This window comes from Rhineura floridana, chromosome 3 (assembly GCF_030035675.1).
Source record: "Rhineura floridana isolate rRhiFlo1 chromosome 3, rRhiFlo1.hap2, whole genome shotgun sequence".
Taxonomy (NCBI): Eukaryota; Metazoa; Chordata; class Lepidosauria; order Squamata; family Rhineuridae; genus Rhineura; species Rhineura floridana.
In genome coordinates, this window is record NC_084482.1 from 205,422,979 (window position 1) to 205,444,264 (window position 21,286).

The following is a 21,286-nucleotide window of genomic DNA, read 5'->3' on the forward strand; positions in this document are numbered from 1 at the left end:
AATGAGATCTGGTCGTCCCAACAAAAATAGGCTTTGAGGTTAATCTCTTCGTTTCTCCCTGCCCGGGAGAAGTTTAATCAGTCAAAAAAAAAAGAAAAAACTGACTGATATATCTGAATAAGCTTCTTTTGAGGCAGGAGCCCGTCTCAAAAGCAGGCACAGGCTAAGTCACCCTTCCCGGAAGTCCTCTCCGCCTGAGTTTGAAAGTCTCTCTTCTCACGCCTCCTCTCGCGGGGCGAGTCTCAGACAGCACATCCGACAGCGACGCTTCACTAGGTGACAGTGAAGGAGAATTTTCTCCTTTGAGATCTTTGACTGGGCGTCCTTGAAGAAATTTGAAGACACAGGCTTGAAACGAAAAGGTAGGCCTTTATTCTTTACAAGCATATGCAGGGTCAGTCCCCCTGAGATATCCAGGAGAGACTGCAATGAGACATTGTCTGCAAGCTCTTTTATACACTACAGTTACAGCATGTGACATTAGTTCACCAATCCCACAAGTTCCTGCCCACATAACATCACAGCTCCTTCTCCCTGCAATCATTCCAAACCAATCAGAAAGTAATTCTACTTCTTATTCCAATATTCTGCCCATCTCATTAATTTCACCATTGTTCTGCTGTCCCACCTTATTGGTGGTTTTTGGGGCCAGTTGAGATCAGTTACTATTGTGAATGTGCCTTCAAGCAAACCCGGTACATCCATTGTTCTTGATCGGCCAGGCTAACATGTTCCTTAACAATGCCAGGTTGGGTTTGCCTCAATTTAGGATGGCTGAATGTTCATGAACATCACAGTTCTATTACCTGCTATATTTTATTTATTTATTTATTGTATTTATATACTGCCCCATAGCCAAAGCTCTCTGGGCGGTTTACAGTAACTAAAAACATTAAAAACAAATATACAAATTTAAAACACATCTTTTAAAACGATTTAAAACACAATTTAAAACAATTTAAAAACACATGCTAAAATGCCTGGGAGAAGAGGAAAGTCTTGACCTGGCGCTGAAAAGATAACAGTGATGTCGCCAGGCACACCTCGTCAGGTAGATCATTCCATAGTTTGGGGGCCACCACTGAAAAGGCCCTCTCCCTTGTTGCCACCCTCCGAGCTTCCCTTGGAGTAGGCACCCGGAGGACCTTAGATGTTGAGTGTAATGTACGGGTGGGTTCATATCGGGAGAGGCGTTCCATCAGGTATTGTGGTCCCAAGCAGTGTAAGGCTTTATAGGTTAAAACCAGCACCTTGAATCAAGCTTGGACGCAGACAGGCAGCCAATGCAAGCAGGCCGGAATTGGTTTTATATGTTTGGACCGTCTGGTCCCTGTTACCAATCTGGCCGCTGCATTTTGCACAAGCCGCAGTTTCCAAATCGTCTTCAAAGGCAGTCCCACGTAGAGTGCATTGCAGTACTCTAACTTGGAGGTTACCAGAGCATGGACAACTGAAGCCAGGTTATCCCTGTCCAGATAGGGGCATAGCTGGACCACCAACCAAAGTTAGTAGAAGGCACTCCGTGCCACCGAGGCTACCTCAGCCTCAAGTGACAGAGATGGTTCTAGGAGAACCTCCAAGCTACAAACCTGCTCATTCAGGGGGAGTGCAACCCCATCCAGGACAGGTTGGACATCCACCATCTGGTCAAAAGAACCACCCACTAGCAGCATCTCAGTCTTGTCTGGAATGAGCCTCAGTTTATTAGCCCTCATCCAGTCCAATGTTGCATCCAGGCACCGGTTCAGCACATTGACAGCCTCACCTGAAGATGAAAAGGAGAAATAGAGCTGTGTGTCATCAGCTTACTAATGGCAACGCACTCCAAAGCTCCAGATGACCGAACCCAATGGTTTCATGTAGATGTTGAACAGCTTGGGGGACAGAACTGACTCCTGTGGAACCCCATACTGGAGAATCCAGGGTGCCGAGCAATGTTCCCCACGCACCACCTTCTGGAGCCGACCTGCCAAGTAGGAGCGGAACCACCGCCACGCAGTCCCACCCACTCCCAACTCAGCCAGTCTTCCCAGAAGGATTCCATGGTCAATGGTATCAAAAGCCGCTGAGAGATCAAGGAGAATCAACACAGTCACACTCCCCGTCTCTCTCCCAACAAAGGTCATCATACAGGGCGACCAAGGCTGTTTCTGTGCCAAAACCAGGCCTGAAACCCAACTGAAATGGATCCAGATAATCGGTCTCATCCAAGAGTGTCTGGAGCTGGCCCGCAACCACTTGTTCAAGGACCTTGCCCAGGAATGGAACATTTGCTACTGGCCTATAGTTACTAAGATCTTCTGGGTCCAAGGAGGGTCCCTTCAGGAGTGGTCTCACTACTGCCTCTAGCCAGGGACCACCCCCTCTCACAGAGAAGCATTAAGCACTTCCCTGGCCCAGCCAGCTGTTCCGTCCCTGCTAGCTTTTATTAGCCAAGAAGGGCAAGGATCCAGCACAGAAGTGGTTGCACGAACCTGTCCAAGCACCTTGTCGACGTCCTCAGGCTGTACCAACTGAAACTCATCCAAGAAATCGAGACAAGGCTGTGCTCTGGATACCTCGCTTGATTCACCTGCTATAACACTGGAGTCTAAGTCCTGGCGGATGCTAAAGATTTTATCCTGGAAGTGCCTAGCAAATTCATTACAGCGGGCCTCAGATGGTTCTACCATGTCCCTGGGGCCAGAGTGTAATAGCCCCCAGACAATTCTGAAGAGCTCCGCTGGGCGGCAGAGTGATGATATGATAGTGGCAGCAAAATATTGCTTTTTTGCTGTCCTCACTGCCCCTAAATACAGCTTACCATAGGCACTTACCAGTGTATAATTGCATCCGCTAGGAGTTCGTCTCCATCTGCACTCAAGCCGTCTCCGATATTGTTTCATCGCTCTCAGCTCTGGGGTATACCATGGAGCCGTACGAGCTCTACACAGGAGATGGCGCTCAGGAGCAATCATGTCAACCGCCCAGGTCATTTCTGTTTTCCACAGTTCAACCAGGGTTTCGACGGGAGCTCCAGCTATAGGGGTTCTTATACCTTATGAGATTTCTTAGAAATTCCTAACTGTAAAAGTACATAGCTATGGAGAAAGGGTTATGATTATAATGCTGGACTGTGACTGGGAACCACACAGATAGGGAATATAGTGGGTGATTCTGAATTAGCCCCTATCTCCCAGCCTCAGAGGAATAGAAAAGGCAAACTACCTCAGAACCCCTTTTTACCATAAAAACACTTTTACAAAGTTGTATTCTACTTATTAAAAGTGAAATTAAATACACTGGGTTAATGTAAAAATCAGTATTAAAATCAAAGTTTTATCTCATGGCACGATCAGAGAGTCACTTCCCAATTGACTCGCAGGAGGGGCAGGAACTGCCTCTGTGGCAGCGCTGAGAATGGGGGTTTGAGGACTGCTAGAACCCTCCCCACCTGTCTTCCTTCCTCCAGCTCCCCAAGGAACCTCATCCTCATCTGACTCCCCTCCCTGATCTAGCTCTGCCTCTGTCTGGGGCACAACATCATCCCCCTTCCATGCTCCATTTTCCCCCACCCCATGGGCTTGGGCTTTTCTGGGTAGGCTTCATGGAACTCTCTCACCAGATCCGGCACATGGATGTCAGTAGCTGGCTCCCAGGAACACTCAGCCTGATCATACCCCTTCCAATGGATCAAGTATTGCAGTCGCCCATGGCACTTTGACAAGTCCAAAATCTGCTCCACCTCTTGCCCATTTACAATTATAGGTGGCGACAGCACCTCTTGTATCCTTTGGGGGTCGAGGGGGGTGCTCCAAAGAGCGATGAAACACCAGGTGAATCTTGAGGGAGGGAGGCAATCACAATTGAAAGGCCACTTGATTGATCTGGGCTTTGACTTCGAAGGGTCCCAATCTTCTGGCTTCCAATTTATGGCTTTGTGCCAGAATCGGCAAATAGTGAGTGGATAGCCACACCTTGTCTCCTACATGAATTTTGGGTTCCTCCTGTCGTTGTTGATCAGCTACTCTTTTGTAGTCTGTCTTAGCTCTATCCAATTGTTCCTTCAGCAACTGCTGCATAGCCTGAAGCTCCTGTAGAAAGTCCTGAGCCACTGGGATGACTGGCCTGGCATTAGGGGTGGCAAAGGCTCGAGGGTGATACCTCAGGTTAGCAACGAAAGGTATCTGCTGGGTAGTAGCCTGCACCACACTGTTGTAAGCGAATTCCACTAAGGGCAGGAAGGACATCCAGTTGTCTTGCTGGTAACTGACATAACAATGAAGATACTGCTCCAACGTGGTATTAACTCAGTCTGTCCGTTTGCAGATGGTGAGACGATGACAGTCTCAGCTCACTCTGCAGGAGTTGCCACATAGCACGCCAGAATCGGGCTGTAAATTGCAGGCCCCGATCCAAAACCAAACTGTCAGGAAGTCCATGTAGATGGTAAACATTCTGAACATATAGTTGAGCCATCTCCTGTGCGTTTTGGAGCCCTGAGCATGGAATGAAATGAGCCATTTTAGTAAAGCATCCACGACAACCAAAACTGTCATTTTCCCCTGGGAGAAAGGGAGGTCAGTGATGAAATCCATGGTTACCATTTGCCAGGGTCTCTTGGGTGTGGGGAGTGGCTGTAAAAGTTTTGCTGGCCACCCCATAGCATGTTTGGCTCTGCCACAGGTGGGGCAAGACTGGATGTAACGCTTCACATCATGTTTTATCCTTGGTCACCAAATTTCCCTCATAATTGCTTGCAAGGTTTTAAAAAGTCCAAAATGTCCAGCGGTAGGGGAGTCATGACACTGACGTAGGACCTTGGCTCTCAAGTCTTCCAGGGGCACATACACAGCTGCATAATGATACAGCACCCCTCTCGCAGGGCAAAGTCAGCTGCGCTTCCAGGAGGCTGCCTCTCCAACTCCTTTAGCAAAAGGATCTAGTTTGTGCGTCAAACACAATTCCTTGAACCAGGAGTCCTGGCACGCAGCTGCCACCATCTTCTCAAGGGGTATAATGAGTTGCTGCGGTCTCTGAGTCTGATTCTCCAGATACTCTGGCTTGCGGGACAGCATATTTGCCCACTTATTCTGCGCCTGTGGAATGTAATGAATTTTGAAGTGAAAAGGAGCAAAGAACTAAGCCCAACACACTTGTCTCTGGTTCAGCTACGTGCAATGTGGAGACTTTCCAAATTCCAATGGTCTGTGCAAAACTATCTCATGCGGCGCCCCTTCTAAGTGATGCTGCCAAGTTTCAAAGGCATCACGGATTGCCAGCTACTCTTTTTCCCACACGGTATAGTTTTGGGTGGAACTTGTTAACTTCCATGAAAAGTATGCACATGACCTCAGACCCTCCCCTCTCTGGGCTGGTTGTAAAAGCACCACTCTGATGGCCATGTCTGATGCATCCATCTCTACCATGAAAGGGTGTGTAGGATCTGCATGCTGCAGTATGAGCTCAGAGGCAAACAGGACTTTTAACTCCTCAAAGGCTCTTTGCGTGGCTTCTGTCCAGTGAAAGGGACCTGGACCTTCAGACAGTCTGTGAGTGGTGCAGTTTTGTCAGAGTAGTTTGTAATGAACCAATGGTGGTAGTTAGTGAACAGGTGAATGGAGGGAGGTGCCCAGAATGACGAAAAAGCTTGAGTAAAAAGTCACAGTTTTATCCCATTTATGTAAATTAAAATTGTATTAATAAAGCCCAAAGCGTTTCGGCTAATCTTATATAGCCTTCATCAAGGGCTGAAAGAAATAGATATACATTGAAATCACTAAACATTCTGTACAAACTTGTAACTTACAGTTTCTGTTTTTTGAAAAGGGGGGTGGGATGGGAGTACATACATTTCTTTACTCACATGCTTATTTTAAATTCTTCATTCAAAGTAATATGATTCAGGTTTTATCCAAAAGATTGTTGATTATCAGCAGCACGTTCGTCAGGCCGAATCTGGTGAGCGTGTTTGTTGAAAGCTGCAGAGTAAAATATAGTCCGTCTCAAGTGCTCTCAGATGGAGTTCGTAATTGTTGAGTGATTACAGCCTCTCGTTTCTTAGACTGGGACCATATAATAAAACAGCACAAGGATCTCATCAGAAATGAACTACATGCCTCTACATTGTTGGAATATTGCCGTGTCCAACGCATACCTAGGGGCTTACGTATCCTCAAAGCACCTGGTATGTTTCAAGAAAATGAAGAGTTTATGAACAAATGGTGTTCAATATTAAATAAATGTTCCCAAGACCTTATGATTCTGCTGATAGAAACCACTACAGAAGTCAACAAAGAATTAAAGACATCTCTTCAAACAACTATGGAAACATACAAAAGGTCAGATATTCCAGACTTGACCCAAAAACTGGCATCATTAGACGCAGACCTTAAAAAATTTCAAGAGGATGTGAAAACATTCAAATATAAAAAATTCATCTGAGATGAGAAAGATTATCAACAACAAAGAGTATATCCTTGGCTATATAAAAAGCATAAAAGGGTCACTTTCTCTTTAAATGATTCCTCCAAAGGATCCAACACAGACTGGGAAAATACTACCGCGGAAAGCAGTGACAATAGTATCCATTGCGCCTCCACCTCTTTTTTAGAAGACAGAGGGAAACACAATTCCAATGCAATCCACATACCTCGTCGAAAACGCCACATGAATCATCGGTCCCCCCCGTATCGTCTACGCAAGAAACGCTGATTATTATGTCCAGTAGACAGCTTTCCGCCCTAGAGATGTGCATTTTAGAAAAAGGACTCTCCTTCATTCCCACCCCCGCACATGATCTGGTTCAAGTTCGTCTGGACCTCTTCAGCTTTGTCAGAAGCATCAAACTGTGCCACTTCTTCAGAAACTCTGCATCTACGAACTCACACACTTTTCCTAAAACACGATCCAAATTTATGCCACCAGGACCTACAGATCCCTCTATTGCCACTTGTGAAAGACTTCTCCTCGCAGATCTTTTTTTTTTTTTTTTTTTTTTTCCAATAATTTTTATTCAGATTTTCATAAAACATACAAGACAAAATCATAAAACATTCAAAGACAAAAAACAAAATCAAAAATAGTTAAACAAAAAGAAAAAAAGAAAAAAAAAACAAAAATAAAAAAATAAAGAGTAAAATATTGACTTCCCATTTGTCAAAGATCAAATCAGTTATAAGTCTATAATATATAACAATCCTGTCTCTTAAGTCATATTATAAAATCACTTTCCTCCAGTAGTTATCTTACTTTCCGCCCTAGAGATGTGCATTTTAGAAAAAGGACTCTCCTTCGTTCCCACCCCCGCACATGATCCGGTTCAAGTTCGTCTGGACCTCTTCAGCTTTGTCAGAAGCATCAAACTGTGCCACTTCTTCAGAAACTCTGCATCTACGAACTCACACACTTTTCCTAAAACACGATCCAAATTTATGCCACCAGGACCTACAGATCCCTCTATTGCCACTTGTGAAAGACTTCTCCTCGCAGATCTTAAAAGATTAGAAACATCCACATCCAACTCGTGGCATAATCTAAGCAGAGAAGAACATCTCGCCCTACAAAAATTATCCAGGGACAACAGTATAATCATGAAACCAGCAAACAAAGGGGGAGCAATTGTTATCCAAGACATCATGGATTACAAAACAGAAGTCCTCAGACAACTGGCAGATAATACAGCTTACACTCCATGCACACAAGATCCTACAACAAACATCGCACAGCTAATCAAAGTCACCCTTGAGGAGGGCTTGTGCTTAGGTTACATCACTGAAAAAGAAAAAAGATTCTTGAGCAATCCCACACCAAGGATTCCAGTGTTTTATACACTACCTAAAATCCACAAGGGCATTTCACCTTCCCCGGGAAGACCCATTGTATCAGGTTGTAATTCCCTCCTAGAACCCTTGTCTCAATTTGTAGATTTTTTTCTGAAACCATTTATACCTAACATTCCCTCATTCGTACGTGACTCTACGGATTTTATTAACAAAATACAGCATATCCACACTGAATCTCGAGACATATTAGTCACCATGGATGTCCATTCGCTGTACATAAGCATTCCACAAGAACAAGCCATTAACATCATTAGAAACACACTAGATCAAAGGACTGCCAGACATCCCCCGACACATTATCTATGTTCCCTGGCGGAGTTAGCACTGGAGAAGAATTATCTCAAGTTCGACAATAAGTTTTACTGGCAAATCAAGGCAGTAGCCATGGGGTGCCCCATGGCTCCAGAAGTAGCGAATTTATATATGGGACATTTTGAAAAAGATATAACTTCTCCACACAGTCCCTTTGCGGTCCAGTTAAAATGCTGGCTTCGTTATATAGACGATGTTTTTTTAGTATGGAACGGTAACACACAGAGTTTGCAGACTTTTTTTACATGGGTCAACAATAGGAACAGCTACATAAAATTTGATACACAATATAGCAGTAATTATATCCATTTTTTAGATCTCCGCATTATCAAGTGTGGAAATCAGCTACATACATCACTATATAAGAAATCTACTGACAGGAATACATATTTAAGGTATGACAGTTCACACCCCAGAACAATCAGACAAAACCTTCCATACAGTCAATTTCTCCGAATAAAACGACACTGTACTTCACACAAAGACTTCGTATATCACTCGGGATCCCTCAAACAACAATTGGTACAGAGAGGTTATCCACAGCAGATTGTGGAAAACAACTATTAGAAGGCTTTAAATCAAAAACGCCAGGATCTCTTACACCCTACACAACGTATGACTTCAGGACGGATACACTGCAACATAATATACAATAACATCACCAACAGGTTGCAAAACAGCATCCAAAAATACTAGCACCTGATACAACAGATTCCCGGCTGCTCCGATAAACCCATGGTCTCCTTTAAAAGGACTAAAAACATCCAGGATATACTAGTAAGGAGCACCTTTAGAGATAACAATCACTCACCCAGGCTTTTTTTGAGTTCATCAGGACCTATTGGACATTATCCGAGCGGCCATTGTGTGTACTGTAAATATACCTCTAAAAGGGTTCAGTTCATCAACCCTAATAACCATCAATCATATTCCCTCACACATTTTACCACATGCAATACACCGCATGTAGTCTATATTATACAATGTAGCTGTCCTAAAATATATATTGGCCAAACCAGCAGACCTCTGAAAGTAAGAATTGGAGAGCACTTAAGCAACATCAGATGCAAAAGGAGAAGCGCGCCACTAGTAAATCATTTTATAGACTGCAACCATACCCACAAAGATTTTCTTTTCTGGGGTTTAGAAAAAACACGTGGACCCAATTCCAACATACTCATGAGGAAAGAAATAGCATGGATTCTTAAATTAGACACCCTTTCCCCATGTGGACTGAATGAAGACCTGGATTTTCTTCCCCTGTTATAAACACACAGAATTGAAACCAGATCCCTAAGATAAGAGTGACTGCAATTATTTAACGATTTTGAACTCCAACCGAGATCATTTGAGATGAACTATATTTTACTCTGCAAACTTCCAATAAACATGCATAAAATTTTTCCCCTGTTGTAAATACACGTAATTGTAACAAGATCCCTAAGAAACGAGAGGCTGTAATCACTCAACAATTACAAACTCCATCTGAGAGCACTTGAGACGGACTATATTTTACTCTGCAGCTTTCAACAAACACGCTCACCAGATTCGGCCTGACGAATGTGCTGCTGATAATCAACAATCTTTTGGATAAAACCTGAATCATATTACTTTTAATGAAGAATTTAAAATAAGCATGTGAGTAAAGAAATGTATGTACTCCCATCCCACCCCCCTTTTCAAAAAACAGAAACTGTAAGTTACAAGTTTGTACAGAATGTTTAGTGATTTCAATGTATATCTATTTCTTTCAGCCCTTGATGAAGGCTATATAAGATTAGCCGAAACGCTTTGGGCTTTATTAATACAATTTTAATTTACATAAATGGAATAAAACTGTGACTTTTTACTCAAGCTTTTTCGTCATTCTGGGCACCTCCCTCCATTCAACTGTTTCATTGAATGACATCCACTCTCTACCTACCTCTGGTAGTTAGTGAACCCCAGGAACCACTGGAGATCCTTCTTTGTTTTGGGAGGTTGCCACGTGAGAATACAGTGGACCTTACCTGGGTCCATTTTGACTCCTGTGGGAGAAATGGGATACCCCCAAAAGTCCAACATGGTTAGATCAAAACTGCACTTCTCCAGCTTATCATAGAGGTGATGTTCTCTGAGGTGCTGCAGCACCACCCGCATATGCCCCTCATGCTGGGCTGGGGAGTCTGAGGATATGAGGATATCATCAAAATACATGATCATGAAGCAATCTAGATAGTCTAAAGATATCATTCATAAAACTCTGGAAGACCCCAGAGCTATTCCATAGCCCAAAGGGCATGACTAAGTACTCAAACTGTCAATATCGAGTCTTGAACGCAGTCTTCCACTCATCCCCCTCCGTGATTCACACAAGATTGTCAGCTCCCTTCAAATCCAACTTGGTATAGATCTTGGCTGAGCGCAGCCACTCCAGCATCTTGGTGATGAGTGGCAAGGAGTAGCTGTTGGGGATTGTGATCTTGTTCAACTCTTGGTAATCATTACACGGATGTAGCTCCACGCTCTTTTTCTTAACAAACACCAAAGGCGCCCCTGCAGGTGACTGAGATGGTCAAATGAAATCCTTTTTTAAATTGGTCTCCAGAAATTCTCTTAGTGCCGCCAACACCGGTTCAGACAAGGAATAGATCAGTCCCAAAGGGATGTGCACCCCCAGCATCAGATCTATGGCACAGTCAGGGGTGGTGGTGGGACAACTGGTCAGTTTCATTTTTGTCAAATACGTCCTTGTACTCCTCATATTTTCCAGACAAAATGGCTCCCTCCTGCAGCACAGTTCCAACCCACAGGCAGGGGAAATTTCCTTCTGCGTTTGGCAGTGCTGATGACGAAATGGAAATGGATTGCCTTCAAGTCAATCCCGACTTATGGTGACCCTACGAATAGGGTTTTCATGGTAAGCGGTATTCAGAAGTGGTTTACCCTTGCCCTCCTCTGGGGCCGAAAGGCAGTGACTGGCCCAAGATCACCCAGTGAGCTTCATGGCTGTGTGCGGATTCGAACCCTGGCCTCCCAGGTCATAGTCCAACACACTAACCACTACACCACACTGGCTCACACTGATGACAATAGTCCAAGGTAAATACTAGCACCGCTTCATCCCAGAAAATGGTGGGGTTGTGCTGAACTAGCCAGGGCATTCCCAACACCACTGGAAAGCAGGGCAGGGTGGCAATGTAGAATGACAGGCTTTTCATGTGTCCCGGAATGTCCATTCTCAGCATCTCTGTAGCCTGAGTAAGAGTTCCGGACTTTAAGGACCACCCATCAATAGTTTTGACAGACAAGGGCTTCTCTAGTGTCCGAATTGGCACTGCATGCTCCCTAGCAAGACCCCAGTCCATAAAACTCAAGGAAGCCCGAGAATCGATCATGGTGTGGACCTGGAGGCTTTGTCCAGAAGACGCTTAAGTCTCTTACTTGCAGGAGGGGCAGGAACTGCCTCTGTGGCAGTGCTGGGAATGGGGGTTTGAGGTCTGCCAGAACCCTCCCTGCTCATCTCCCTACCTCCAGCTCCTCAAGGAACCTCGTCCTCATCTGACTCCTCTCCCTGAGCTAGCTCTACCTCCGTCTGGGGCACAACATTGACTAAAGATGCTTCCAAACTCCAGGCATTTATAACGTTTGTCCCTCATATGAATTCTTTGATGTTTAATAAGCATGTGACTCTCACTGAAGCTGTTCCCACACTCCAAGTATTTATAAGGTCTGGTTCCTGTATGAGTTCTTTGCTGTGAGGAAAGGTGGCTACTTTTGATTGAAGGTCTTTCCATACTGTAATCAGTTATAAAGTTTGGCCACTGTATGAGTTGTTTGGTGTGAGGAAAGGTGACTACTGTGTCTGAAGCTCTTTCCACACTCCATGCATTAATTAGGTTTGTCCCCTGTATGAATTCTCTGATGTACAGTAAGGGAATTACTCCAACTGAAGCTCTTTCAACACTCCACACATCTATAAGGTTTGATCCCTGTATGAGGTCTGTCATGGCCCCGTCAGAGGACTCATCAGACGAGGATGACTCGGGAGTAACAGCAGCAGACCCAGAAGCAGCAGACCCAGAAGGAGAAATGGAGGAAACTCCTGAGAACCCAGCTCCTTCTCCCCCTCAGCTGCAGAGCACCCCAGACACAGCTGAAGCCCTTCAGCCAGACGCAGACAGTGAACAGGATACTCCCCCCTCACCGGCAGAACGTAGACAACAGGAGGTCAGGCAGAAGAGGGGCAGGCCTGTCCACTTAAGGCCAAAACGCTGATGGCTCACACCTGCTGACAAACCTGCTCCTTAAAAGTCAAACCTTGGCTTCAGCTTGTTGGTGACTACAACGTCAGGCGTGACCATTGTGTGTCTTCCTATCCCCTGAACCTTGACTTGGACTGATCTCTCGGCAACCTAGACCTGGACCTTCACTGACGTCTCTTCTGGATTTCTGGCTTGGCACGTAAGCTTTGAATGGCCTCTGCCCTTATCTTGCTTCCTCCTTGCTAGCCTGGCAGATTTATAGTCAAGCTACCGGCTGAGGACTTACGGCCTGGCAATTACCAAGGAATCTCCAGCCCTGCCTGCACCCCCACCGACACTGCTGTCTCAGTGAAGAGCTGACAAGTTCTTAGATGCATAGTAAGATGGCCACTGTGAATAAAGCTCTTTCCACACATTTACAAGGTTTGTCCCCTGTATTAGTTCTTTGATGCAAAGTAAGGGAGATACTCCAAGTGAAGCTCTTTCCACACTCAATGCATTTATAAGGTTTGGCCCCTGTATGGGTTCTTTGATGATTAGTAATGTGCCCGCTGACACTAAAGCTCTTTCCACAAGCCATCATTGATAAGGTTTGTCCCCTGTATGAGTTCTTTGATGTGAAGGCGGTCATTACGACTGAAGCTCTTTCCACACTCCAAGCGTTTATAAGGTTTGTCCCCTGTATGAGTTCTTTGATGCAGAGTAAGGTTGCCACTGTGACTGAAGCTCTTTCCGCATTCCAAGCATTTATAAGGTTTAGCCCCTATATGAGTTCTTTGATGTGTAGAAAGGTGGCTACTCTGACTGAAGCTCTTTCCACACTCCAAGCATTTGTAAGGTTTGTTCCCTGTATGAGTTCTCTGATGCTTAGTAAGGGTGCCACTTTCACTGAAGCTCTTTCCACACTCCAAGCATTTACAAAGTTTGACCCCTGTATGAGTTCTTTGATGCAGAGTAAGGTTGCCACTTTGACTGAAGCTCTTTCCGCATTCCATGCATTTATAAGGTTTGACCCCTGTATGAGTTCTTTGATGCAGAGTAAGGTGGCCACTTTGACTGAAGCTCTTTCCGCATTCCATGCATTTATAAGGTTTGACCCCTGTATGAGTTCTTTGATGCAGAGTAAGGTTGCCACTTTGACTGAAGCTCTTTCCGCATTCCAAGCATTGATAAGGTTTGTCCCCTGTATGAGTTCTTTGATGTGAAGTAAGGCGGTCATTACGACTGAAGCTCTTTCCACACTCCAAGCATTTATAAGGTTTGTCCCCTGTATGAGTTCTTTGATGTGTAGAAAGGTGGCTACTCTGACTGAAGCTCTTTCCACACTCCAAGCATTTATAAGGTTTGTTCCCTGTATGAGTTCTCTGATGCTTAGTAAGGGCGCCACTTTGACTGAAGCTCTTTCCGCATTCCATGCATTTATAAGGTTTGACCCCTGTATGAGTTCTTTGATGTGCAGAAAGGTGGCTACTGTGCCTGAAGCTCTTTCCACACTCCAAGCATTTATAAGGTTTGTTCCCTGTATGAGTTCTTTGATGTGTAGAAAGGTGGCTACTGTGGCTGAAGCTCTTTCCACACTCCAGGCATTTATAAGGTTTGTCCCCTGTATGAGTTCTTTGATGCAGAGTAAGGTTACCACTTTGACTGAAGCTCTTTCCGCATTCCAAGCATTGATAAGGTTTGTCCCCTGTATGAGTTCTTTGATGTGAAGTAAGGCGGTCATTACGACTGAAGCTCTTTCCACACTTTACGCATTTATAAGGTTTGTCCCCTGTATGAGTTCTTTGATGTTTAATAAGGTAGCTATTCTGACAGAAGCTCTTTCCACACTCCAAGCATTTATAAGGTTTGTCCCCTGCATGAGTTCTTTGATCCAAAGTAAGATTGCCACTTTGACTGAAGCTCTTTCCGCATTCCATGCATTTATAAGGTTTGACCCCTGTATGAGTTCTTTGATGCAGAGTAAGGTTGCCACTTTGACTGAAGCTCTTTCCGCATTCCAAGCATTGATAAGGTTTGTCCCCTGTATGAGTTCTTTGATGTGAAGTAAGGCGGTCATTACGACTGAAGCTCTTTCCACACTCCAAGCATTTATAAGGTTTGTCCCCTGTATGAGTTCTTTGATGTGTAGAAAGGTGGCTACTCTGACTGAAGCTCTTTCCACACTCCAAGCATTTATAAGGTTTGTTCCCTGTATGAGTTCTTTGATGCAGAGTAAGGTTGCCACTTTGACTGAAGCTCTTTTCGCATTCCATGCATTTATAAGGTTTGACCCCTGTATGAGTTCTTTGATGCAGAGTAAGGTGGCCACTTTGACTGAAGCTCTTTCCACATTCCATGCATTTATAAGGTTTGTTCCCTGTATGAGTTCTTTGATGTGCAGAAAGGTGGCTACTGTGCCTGAAGCTCTTTCCACACTCCAAGCATTTATAAGGTTTGTTCCCTGTATGAGTTCTTTGATGTGTAGAAAGTTGGCTACTGTGGCTGAAGCTCTTTCCATACTCCAGGCATTTATAAGGTTTGTCCCCTGTATGAGTTCTTTGATGCAGAGTAAGGTTGCCATTTTGACTGAAGCTCTTTCCGCATTCCAAGCATTGATAAGGTTTAGCCCCTATATGAGTTCTTTGATGTGTAGAAAGGTGGCTACTCTGACTGAAGCTCTTTCCACACTCCAAGCATTTATAAGGTTTGTTCCCTGTATGAGTTCTCTGATGCTTAGTAAGGGCGCCACTTTCACTGAAGCTCTTTCCACACTCCAAGCATTTACAAGGTTTGACCCCTGTATGAGTTCTTTGATGCAGAGTAAGGTTGCCACTTTGACTGAAGCTCTTTCCGCATTCCATGCATTTATAAGGTTTGACCCCTGTATGAGTTCTTTGATGCAGAGTAAGGTTGCCACTTTGACTGAAGCTCTTTCCGCATTCCAAGCATTGATAAGGTTTCTCCCCTGTATGAGTTCTTTGATGTACCTGAAAATCGCCATTCCGACTAAAGCACTTTCCACACTCCATACATTCATAAAGTTTCTCCCCTGTATGAGTCCTTTGATGTAAAGTAAGAGAGGTACTCCAACTGCAGCTCTTTCCACACTCCAAACATTTAAAAGGTTTCTCCCCTGTATGAATTCTTTGATGAGAACTAAGGAGACAAAGCTGAGTGAAACTGTTTCCACACTCTAAGCATTTATATGGTTTCTTTCCTGTATGTCTTCTCCAATATGTATTTGGGGCTTTTTGCCAGATTTTACTGCAGTCAGAAGACATTCTTGTTGTTTTTAGGTGATGAGTACCCCCCTTAAGTGTCCTTCTTGTGAGCCTCCCTTTGGTATCTGGTTGCCCACTGTGAGAACAGAATCATGTACCTTTGGCTTCATCCAGCAGGACTCTTCTTATGTTCTTATATCCAGGATAAGCCCATCAATACCATTCTAGTGATCTAATTGGGATCCTTACCAAAAGAGTTTATCATTGCATCAAACTCTACTGTGACCTCCTTGTGAAGAGCTGTCTGTCCTGGATCAAGCAGGACACTTTCCTCTTCGGTGAATTGCGTGCCCACCTCTTCACATGTGCCTGGATCCTGTAATAAGAAAACAAATACCTTCCTCATAAACACTCCTGGGAAAGGTGTGGAAATTATCTATCCTACACTCACAATCTGGAAATGTGGCAAATGATTTTTCCTTCAGTGTTCACAAATTACTGGATTGTCATGGCATCTATGCAAGAGTTGTTAAAGAAGTAAAATTGCTTATCTTCTAACAAATATTTAACTTGACCATGAGGTTGGCTATCTTATCTCAGAAACTGGTTAGTGGCCAATGAAATACAAAAGTCAAAAAAGGAGGATCCAAAGGATATACTGGATATTAGAGGCAATTAGCTTAATACTTGTTCCAGAAAAACTAGTAGAAAACATTATTAAAGAGAGTTACCAAGCATATAGACAAATCCAGTCTTTCTGAAGCAGAACCTGCATGGCTTCCACCCTTAGAATACTGTATACAGTTCTAGCTGTCTCACCTCAAAAAGGACGAGGAGCTGTAAAATGGTTCAAAAAAAGCAACTAAAATGATCAAGGGGTTGGAGCAACTCCCCTATGAGGAAAGGTTACAATATCAGCAGCTTTGTAGTTTAGAATAAGATGAGTAAGGAAAGACATGATAGAGATGGTGTGGGGAAATTGGAGAGAAGAAAGTTTTTCTCCCTCTTTGATACTATAGTCAAGGGCAATCCAATAAAGCCACGTCTTCATACAGTGCAGAGCTAAACTCTGGAATTTATTTATTTGATTTATATCTCGCCCTTCCTCCCAGCAGGAGCCCAGGGCGGAATTTACTATCACAATATGCAGTAAAGGTCACCAAGTGAAAGTGGTGATGATTCAACCGCTCCTAAAAAAAAAACACCTTTGGCCCAATGATTTGCGACAACTACAGCCCAGTCACAAGTACTCCCTTCTTATGGAAGTTGATTGAGAGGGTTGTGGCGCAGTAATTGCAAGTACTCTTGGATGAAACAGTTTATCTTTACTCATTCCAGTCTGAGTTCAGGCCTGGTTATGGGACTGAATCTGCCTTGGTTGCCCTGATGAAAGACCTTTATTGGGAGGACAGGGGGAGCGTGACTGTGTTATTCTTACTTGATCTCTCGGTGGCTTTTATAACATTGACCATAGTATCCTTCTGGGCTGACTTGGTGAGCTGGATATTGGGGGCACTGTTTTACAGTGGTTCCGGTCCCATCTCCAGGGTCATTTTCAGAGAATAGCATTGGGCGATTGTCTTTCGGCCCCCTGGCAGTTGTGCCACAGGGTGCTGCAGAGTCCCATCTTGTCCTCCATGCTGTTTAACATCTATATGAAGCCCTTGGGAACAGTCATCAGGAGATTTGGGGCAAGGTATCAGTAGTATGCTGACAATACCCAGCTCAATTTTTATGAATCAGGAGAGGCCGTGCAAGCCCTGGACTGGTGCCTAGACACGGTGGTGGGCTGGATGAAGGCCAATAAACTGAGTCTGAATTCTAGTAAGACGGAGACGCTGTGGGCTGGTGACTCCTGAGTTTGGATAATTGGTCAGTTGCCTGCTTTGGATGGGGTAGAACTCCCTCTGAAAAAGAAGGTCCGTAGTCTGGGGGTGCTCCTGGATCCATCTTTATCGCTAGAGGCCCAGGTGACCTCAGTGGCTAGGAGTGCCTTTTACCAGCTTTGGCTGATTAGACTGCTATGGCCGTTTCTGGACCAGGATAGCTTGACCACCGTTGTCCATGCACTGGTAACCTCCAGGCTGGATTACCGTAATGCACTCTATGTGGGGCTTCCCTTGAGGTTCATTTGGAAGCTGAAGGTGGTGCAAAACATGGCGGTGTGTCTGTGTCTTGTGTGGGTGATATGCCCTACAATTACATAAATCATTTAGTATTATAAAGAAGCCTATCAATAAAACAGTCAATTGTGTATGTGATGAAGCATCTAACTATTTACATACCTCATGTGAGAAAATAGAAAATTGATCAGCTGTATTTTGTAGCTGTAGTTTGGATCAATTCCATCAGTAGTGACATCAAATTTACATGTCATGTGCATCATCAACAAATCCCTTTCTTGGATGTTTGGTGTATATTCATTCCAATCACATTTGCGTATGAGGTTATAGCAAATCAGCTGATAGGAATTCATTCATCCCAGTCATCTTCGTAATAATTTACCATATGGGCAGTTTTTAAGGTTGAAACTGAACAGCACTTTTACTCATATCTACAACATATAGGCTGATCAATTTTCTAGAGAATTATCATCAAGGGGTTTTCCTAAAAGTGTCATCACAGCATTCAGAGCCGGGGCAGATTTGATTCCTAGACCATCCTTATTACACTCTTGGTCTAAACAGATGTCTGACAATTATTTTGGTCCATTGAGTTTAATAGGTTCGCCCAGCAATTTAAACGCATCATATAGAAACATTGGCATTTGGTACAAGATATACCTGGTTGTAGCATTGTTCCCGTTATTGGGTTCAGGAGAACTTCAAACCTGGCTAATAGACTTGTTCATTCTGATTATCTTCCCAGAATTTCTCTTTCCCGTGACACTACTGGCCATTTTCCCTATGGACATTGCTCATGTTGCTGTCAAAGCCTTCAAGTGAAGCAATTCTCTAATCCTATTGACAATCAGACCTATGTCCTTAGATCTTTTACTAACTGCAATTCGCATTATGTCATCTATATTATCAGGTGCCCATATGCCAAGATTTATGTTGGACAGACATCCAGACCTTTAAAATCCAGGGTCACTGAACATAAAAGCAAAATACGCACTAACTCTTTGGAAGCTCTGCTTACTATGCATTTTCATCAATATTAACATTCACCTGAAGAGTTAAGATTTTTGGCTTTGGAATGGGTGCAACCTTCTCCCTACAAAAGGGTTTCACTCACAGACATCTTACTTAAACAAGAGGCCTTCTGGATATACAAATTAAAATCTATATTTCCTAGGGGTCTTAATGATTGCTTGGATCTGTCTGTGTTTCTGTAATTTGTGTAGTCACTAGCATTTCATCCTTTAAATTTTCATACCATATGTATATTGTTAAAATAATATTTAATTTTTATATCATATTGTAAAATAATCCTTCTTGGCAAAATTCAATTTTCAGGTTATTGCAATGTCTCATGTTCTTATCATTGTTTAACACTGCAGTTGGACCAGTCTATTGTGGCTGGTTTTCCCTCCCGTACATTCAATTGGGTTCCTGTTATAGTGATCTACACCAGTATCATTTACCTGGTCTCTTTCACTGTTGCCAGCAGCTGACCTTGATTATACCATAATTACAGCTGAGATCTCAGCCTGGTTCAGAGCAGGCAGGGCCGTGGAATCGGTATATCAAACCTTCGACTCCTACTGACTCCTCTATTTTTCTACTGTCCGACTCCGACTCCTTCATAAATGGCAAATGTATATTAATTTTTCTACTGTCTGACTCCAACTCTGACTCCTTCATAAATGGCAAGTGTATATTAATGTATTAATATTAACAAATTAATATTAATATTATGTTGAAGTCAGTCAGTACATTTCTACTGACTCCACCCAAAATTGCTTCCGACTCCAACTCCACAGCCCTGAGAGCAGGGTTTGCTTTTCTCCCAATGAGAATTGGCTATTTTCTCACATAAGGCATGTAAATAGATAGATGCTTCATCATATACACTGGCTGTTTTATTGATTGGCTTCTTTATAATATTTAATGATTTATGTAATTGTAGGGCATATCACCCCCACAAGAACATAGTGATTGAGCTACAGTATTGGCAACTTATATACATTGCATTCTCTTCAGTGGAGGTATTTATGTACTTTCACTTGCAAACACATTTTTTGAGCAACCGAAAAGACGACTGTACACGTGGACATCACCAAATGGTCAATAAAGGAATCAAATTGATTATATAATTAGTAGCAGAAGGTGGAGAAGTTCCATACTTTCTGCAAAAACAAGACCAGGAGCAGACTGCGGTACAGATCATGAACTGGTCGTATCGGAAATCAGAGTAAAGCTAAAGAAGAAGAACAAAGCAATCATAATGCCAAAATACAATTTAAATAACATCTAAGAAGAATATAAAGATCAAATGAGAAACAGGTCTGAGGCTTTAAACTTAGTTGACAGAGAACCAGAAGAACTATGCATTGAAGTCAGAGACATTATCAGGGAAGAATGCAAAAAGACAATACCTCTTGTTAAAAAGAAAGACCTCAATGGATGACTGAAAAAACTCTTAAAATGGTTAAAGAGAGAAGGAAAACAAAAGCAAAAGGAGATAAAAACACAGTCAGAACCCTAAATGCAACAATACAGCGACTAGTACGTAGGGACAAAGAGAACTATTACAATAGTTACTGTATAGAAATAGAAGAGGACAACAAAGAGGGAAGAACAAGAGCCCTATTCCAAAAGATTAGAGAAATAAAAGGGAAATTTAAACCAAGAGTAGGGATGTGGAATAATCAACAGGGGAACACACTGCCTGACCAAGATGAAATAAAAGGAAGATGGAAGCGATACACTGAAGAACTCTATAAAAGAGATGCAAGGATGTCAGATTCATTCATGGAGGAGCCGTATGATGAAGAACCAGAAATTTTAGAATGTGAGGTGAAAGCTGCTCTTAAAATACTTGGAAAAAACAAATCACCAGGAACAGATGGCATACCAATAGAGCTGCTACAAGCTACTGAGACTGAATCTGTCCCAATTTTGACAAAAATCTGTCAAGAAATATGGAAAACTAAACAATGGCCCACAGACTGGAAGTGTTCCATATACATCCCAATTCCAAAGAAAGGGGATCCCAGGGAATGCAGGAATTATTGAACTATTGCCTTAATATCCCATGCAAGTAAAGTAATCCTCAATATTCTACAACAAAGGCTCTTACCATATATGGAGCAAGAAATGCCAGACGTCCAAGCTGGATTTAGAAAGGGAAGAGTCACCAGAGATCATATTGCAAACATACTTTGGATAATGGAATGGAGCAAGGAATTTCAAAAGAAAATCACCCTGTGCTTTATAGATTACACAAAGCCTTTGACTATGTAGATCATGAAAACTATGGAACGCTTTAAAAGAAATGGGGGTCCCACAGCATCTGATTGTCCTGATGCGCAACCTATACTATAAGGATAGAATATGGAGAAACCGATTGGTTCCCCATCGGAAAGGGTGTGAGACAGGGGTGTATTTTATCACCCTATTTATTTTATCTATACACGGAACATATCCTACGGAAAGCAGGACTGGACCAAGATGAACGAGGTTTGAAAACTGGAGGGAAAAATATCAATAATTTAAGATATGCAGATGATACCATACTACTAGTAGAAACCAGTAAAGAT

At 43.2% G+C, this 21,286-nt stretch overlaps 1 protein-coding gene across 4 annotated transcripts in view; it reads right to left on the minus strand.

Moving 5' to 3' along the window:
* Nucleotides 1–349: 349 nt before the first annotated feature.
* Nucleotides 350–21,286, minus strand: part of LOC133381274 (zinc finger protein 91-like) — a 33,606-nt gene continuing 12,669 nt past the window's right edge. Inside the window, exons 3-5 of one of the 4 annotated variants that reach the window (XM_061620168.1) lie at nt 13,050–15,958; nt 10,060–12,969; nt 350–5,078 (exon numbers count right to left, since the gene is read on the minus strand). In XM_061620168.1, the coding sequence (XP_061476152.1) occupies nt 12,959–12,969; nt 13,050–15,642 (2,604 nt within the window). In that variant the 5' untranslated portion in view covers nt 15,643–15,958 and the 3' untranslated portion in view covers nt 350–5,078; nt 10,060–12,958. Of the gene's footprint in view, nt 5,079–10,059; nt 15,959–21,286 lie in introns of all 4 variants that reach the window. The other 3 variants (XM_061620167.1, XM_061620166.1, XM_061620165.1) reach the window with 3 other exon arrangements.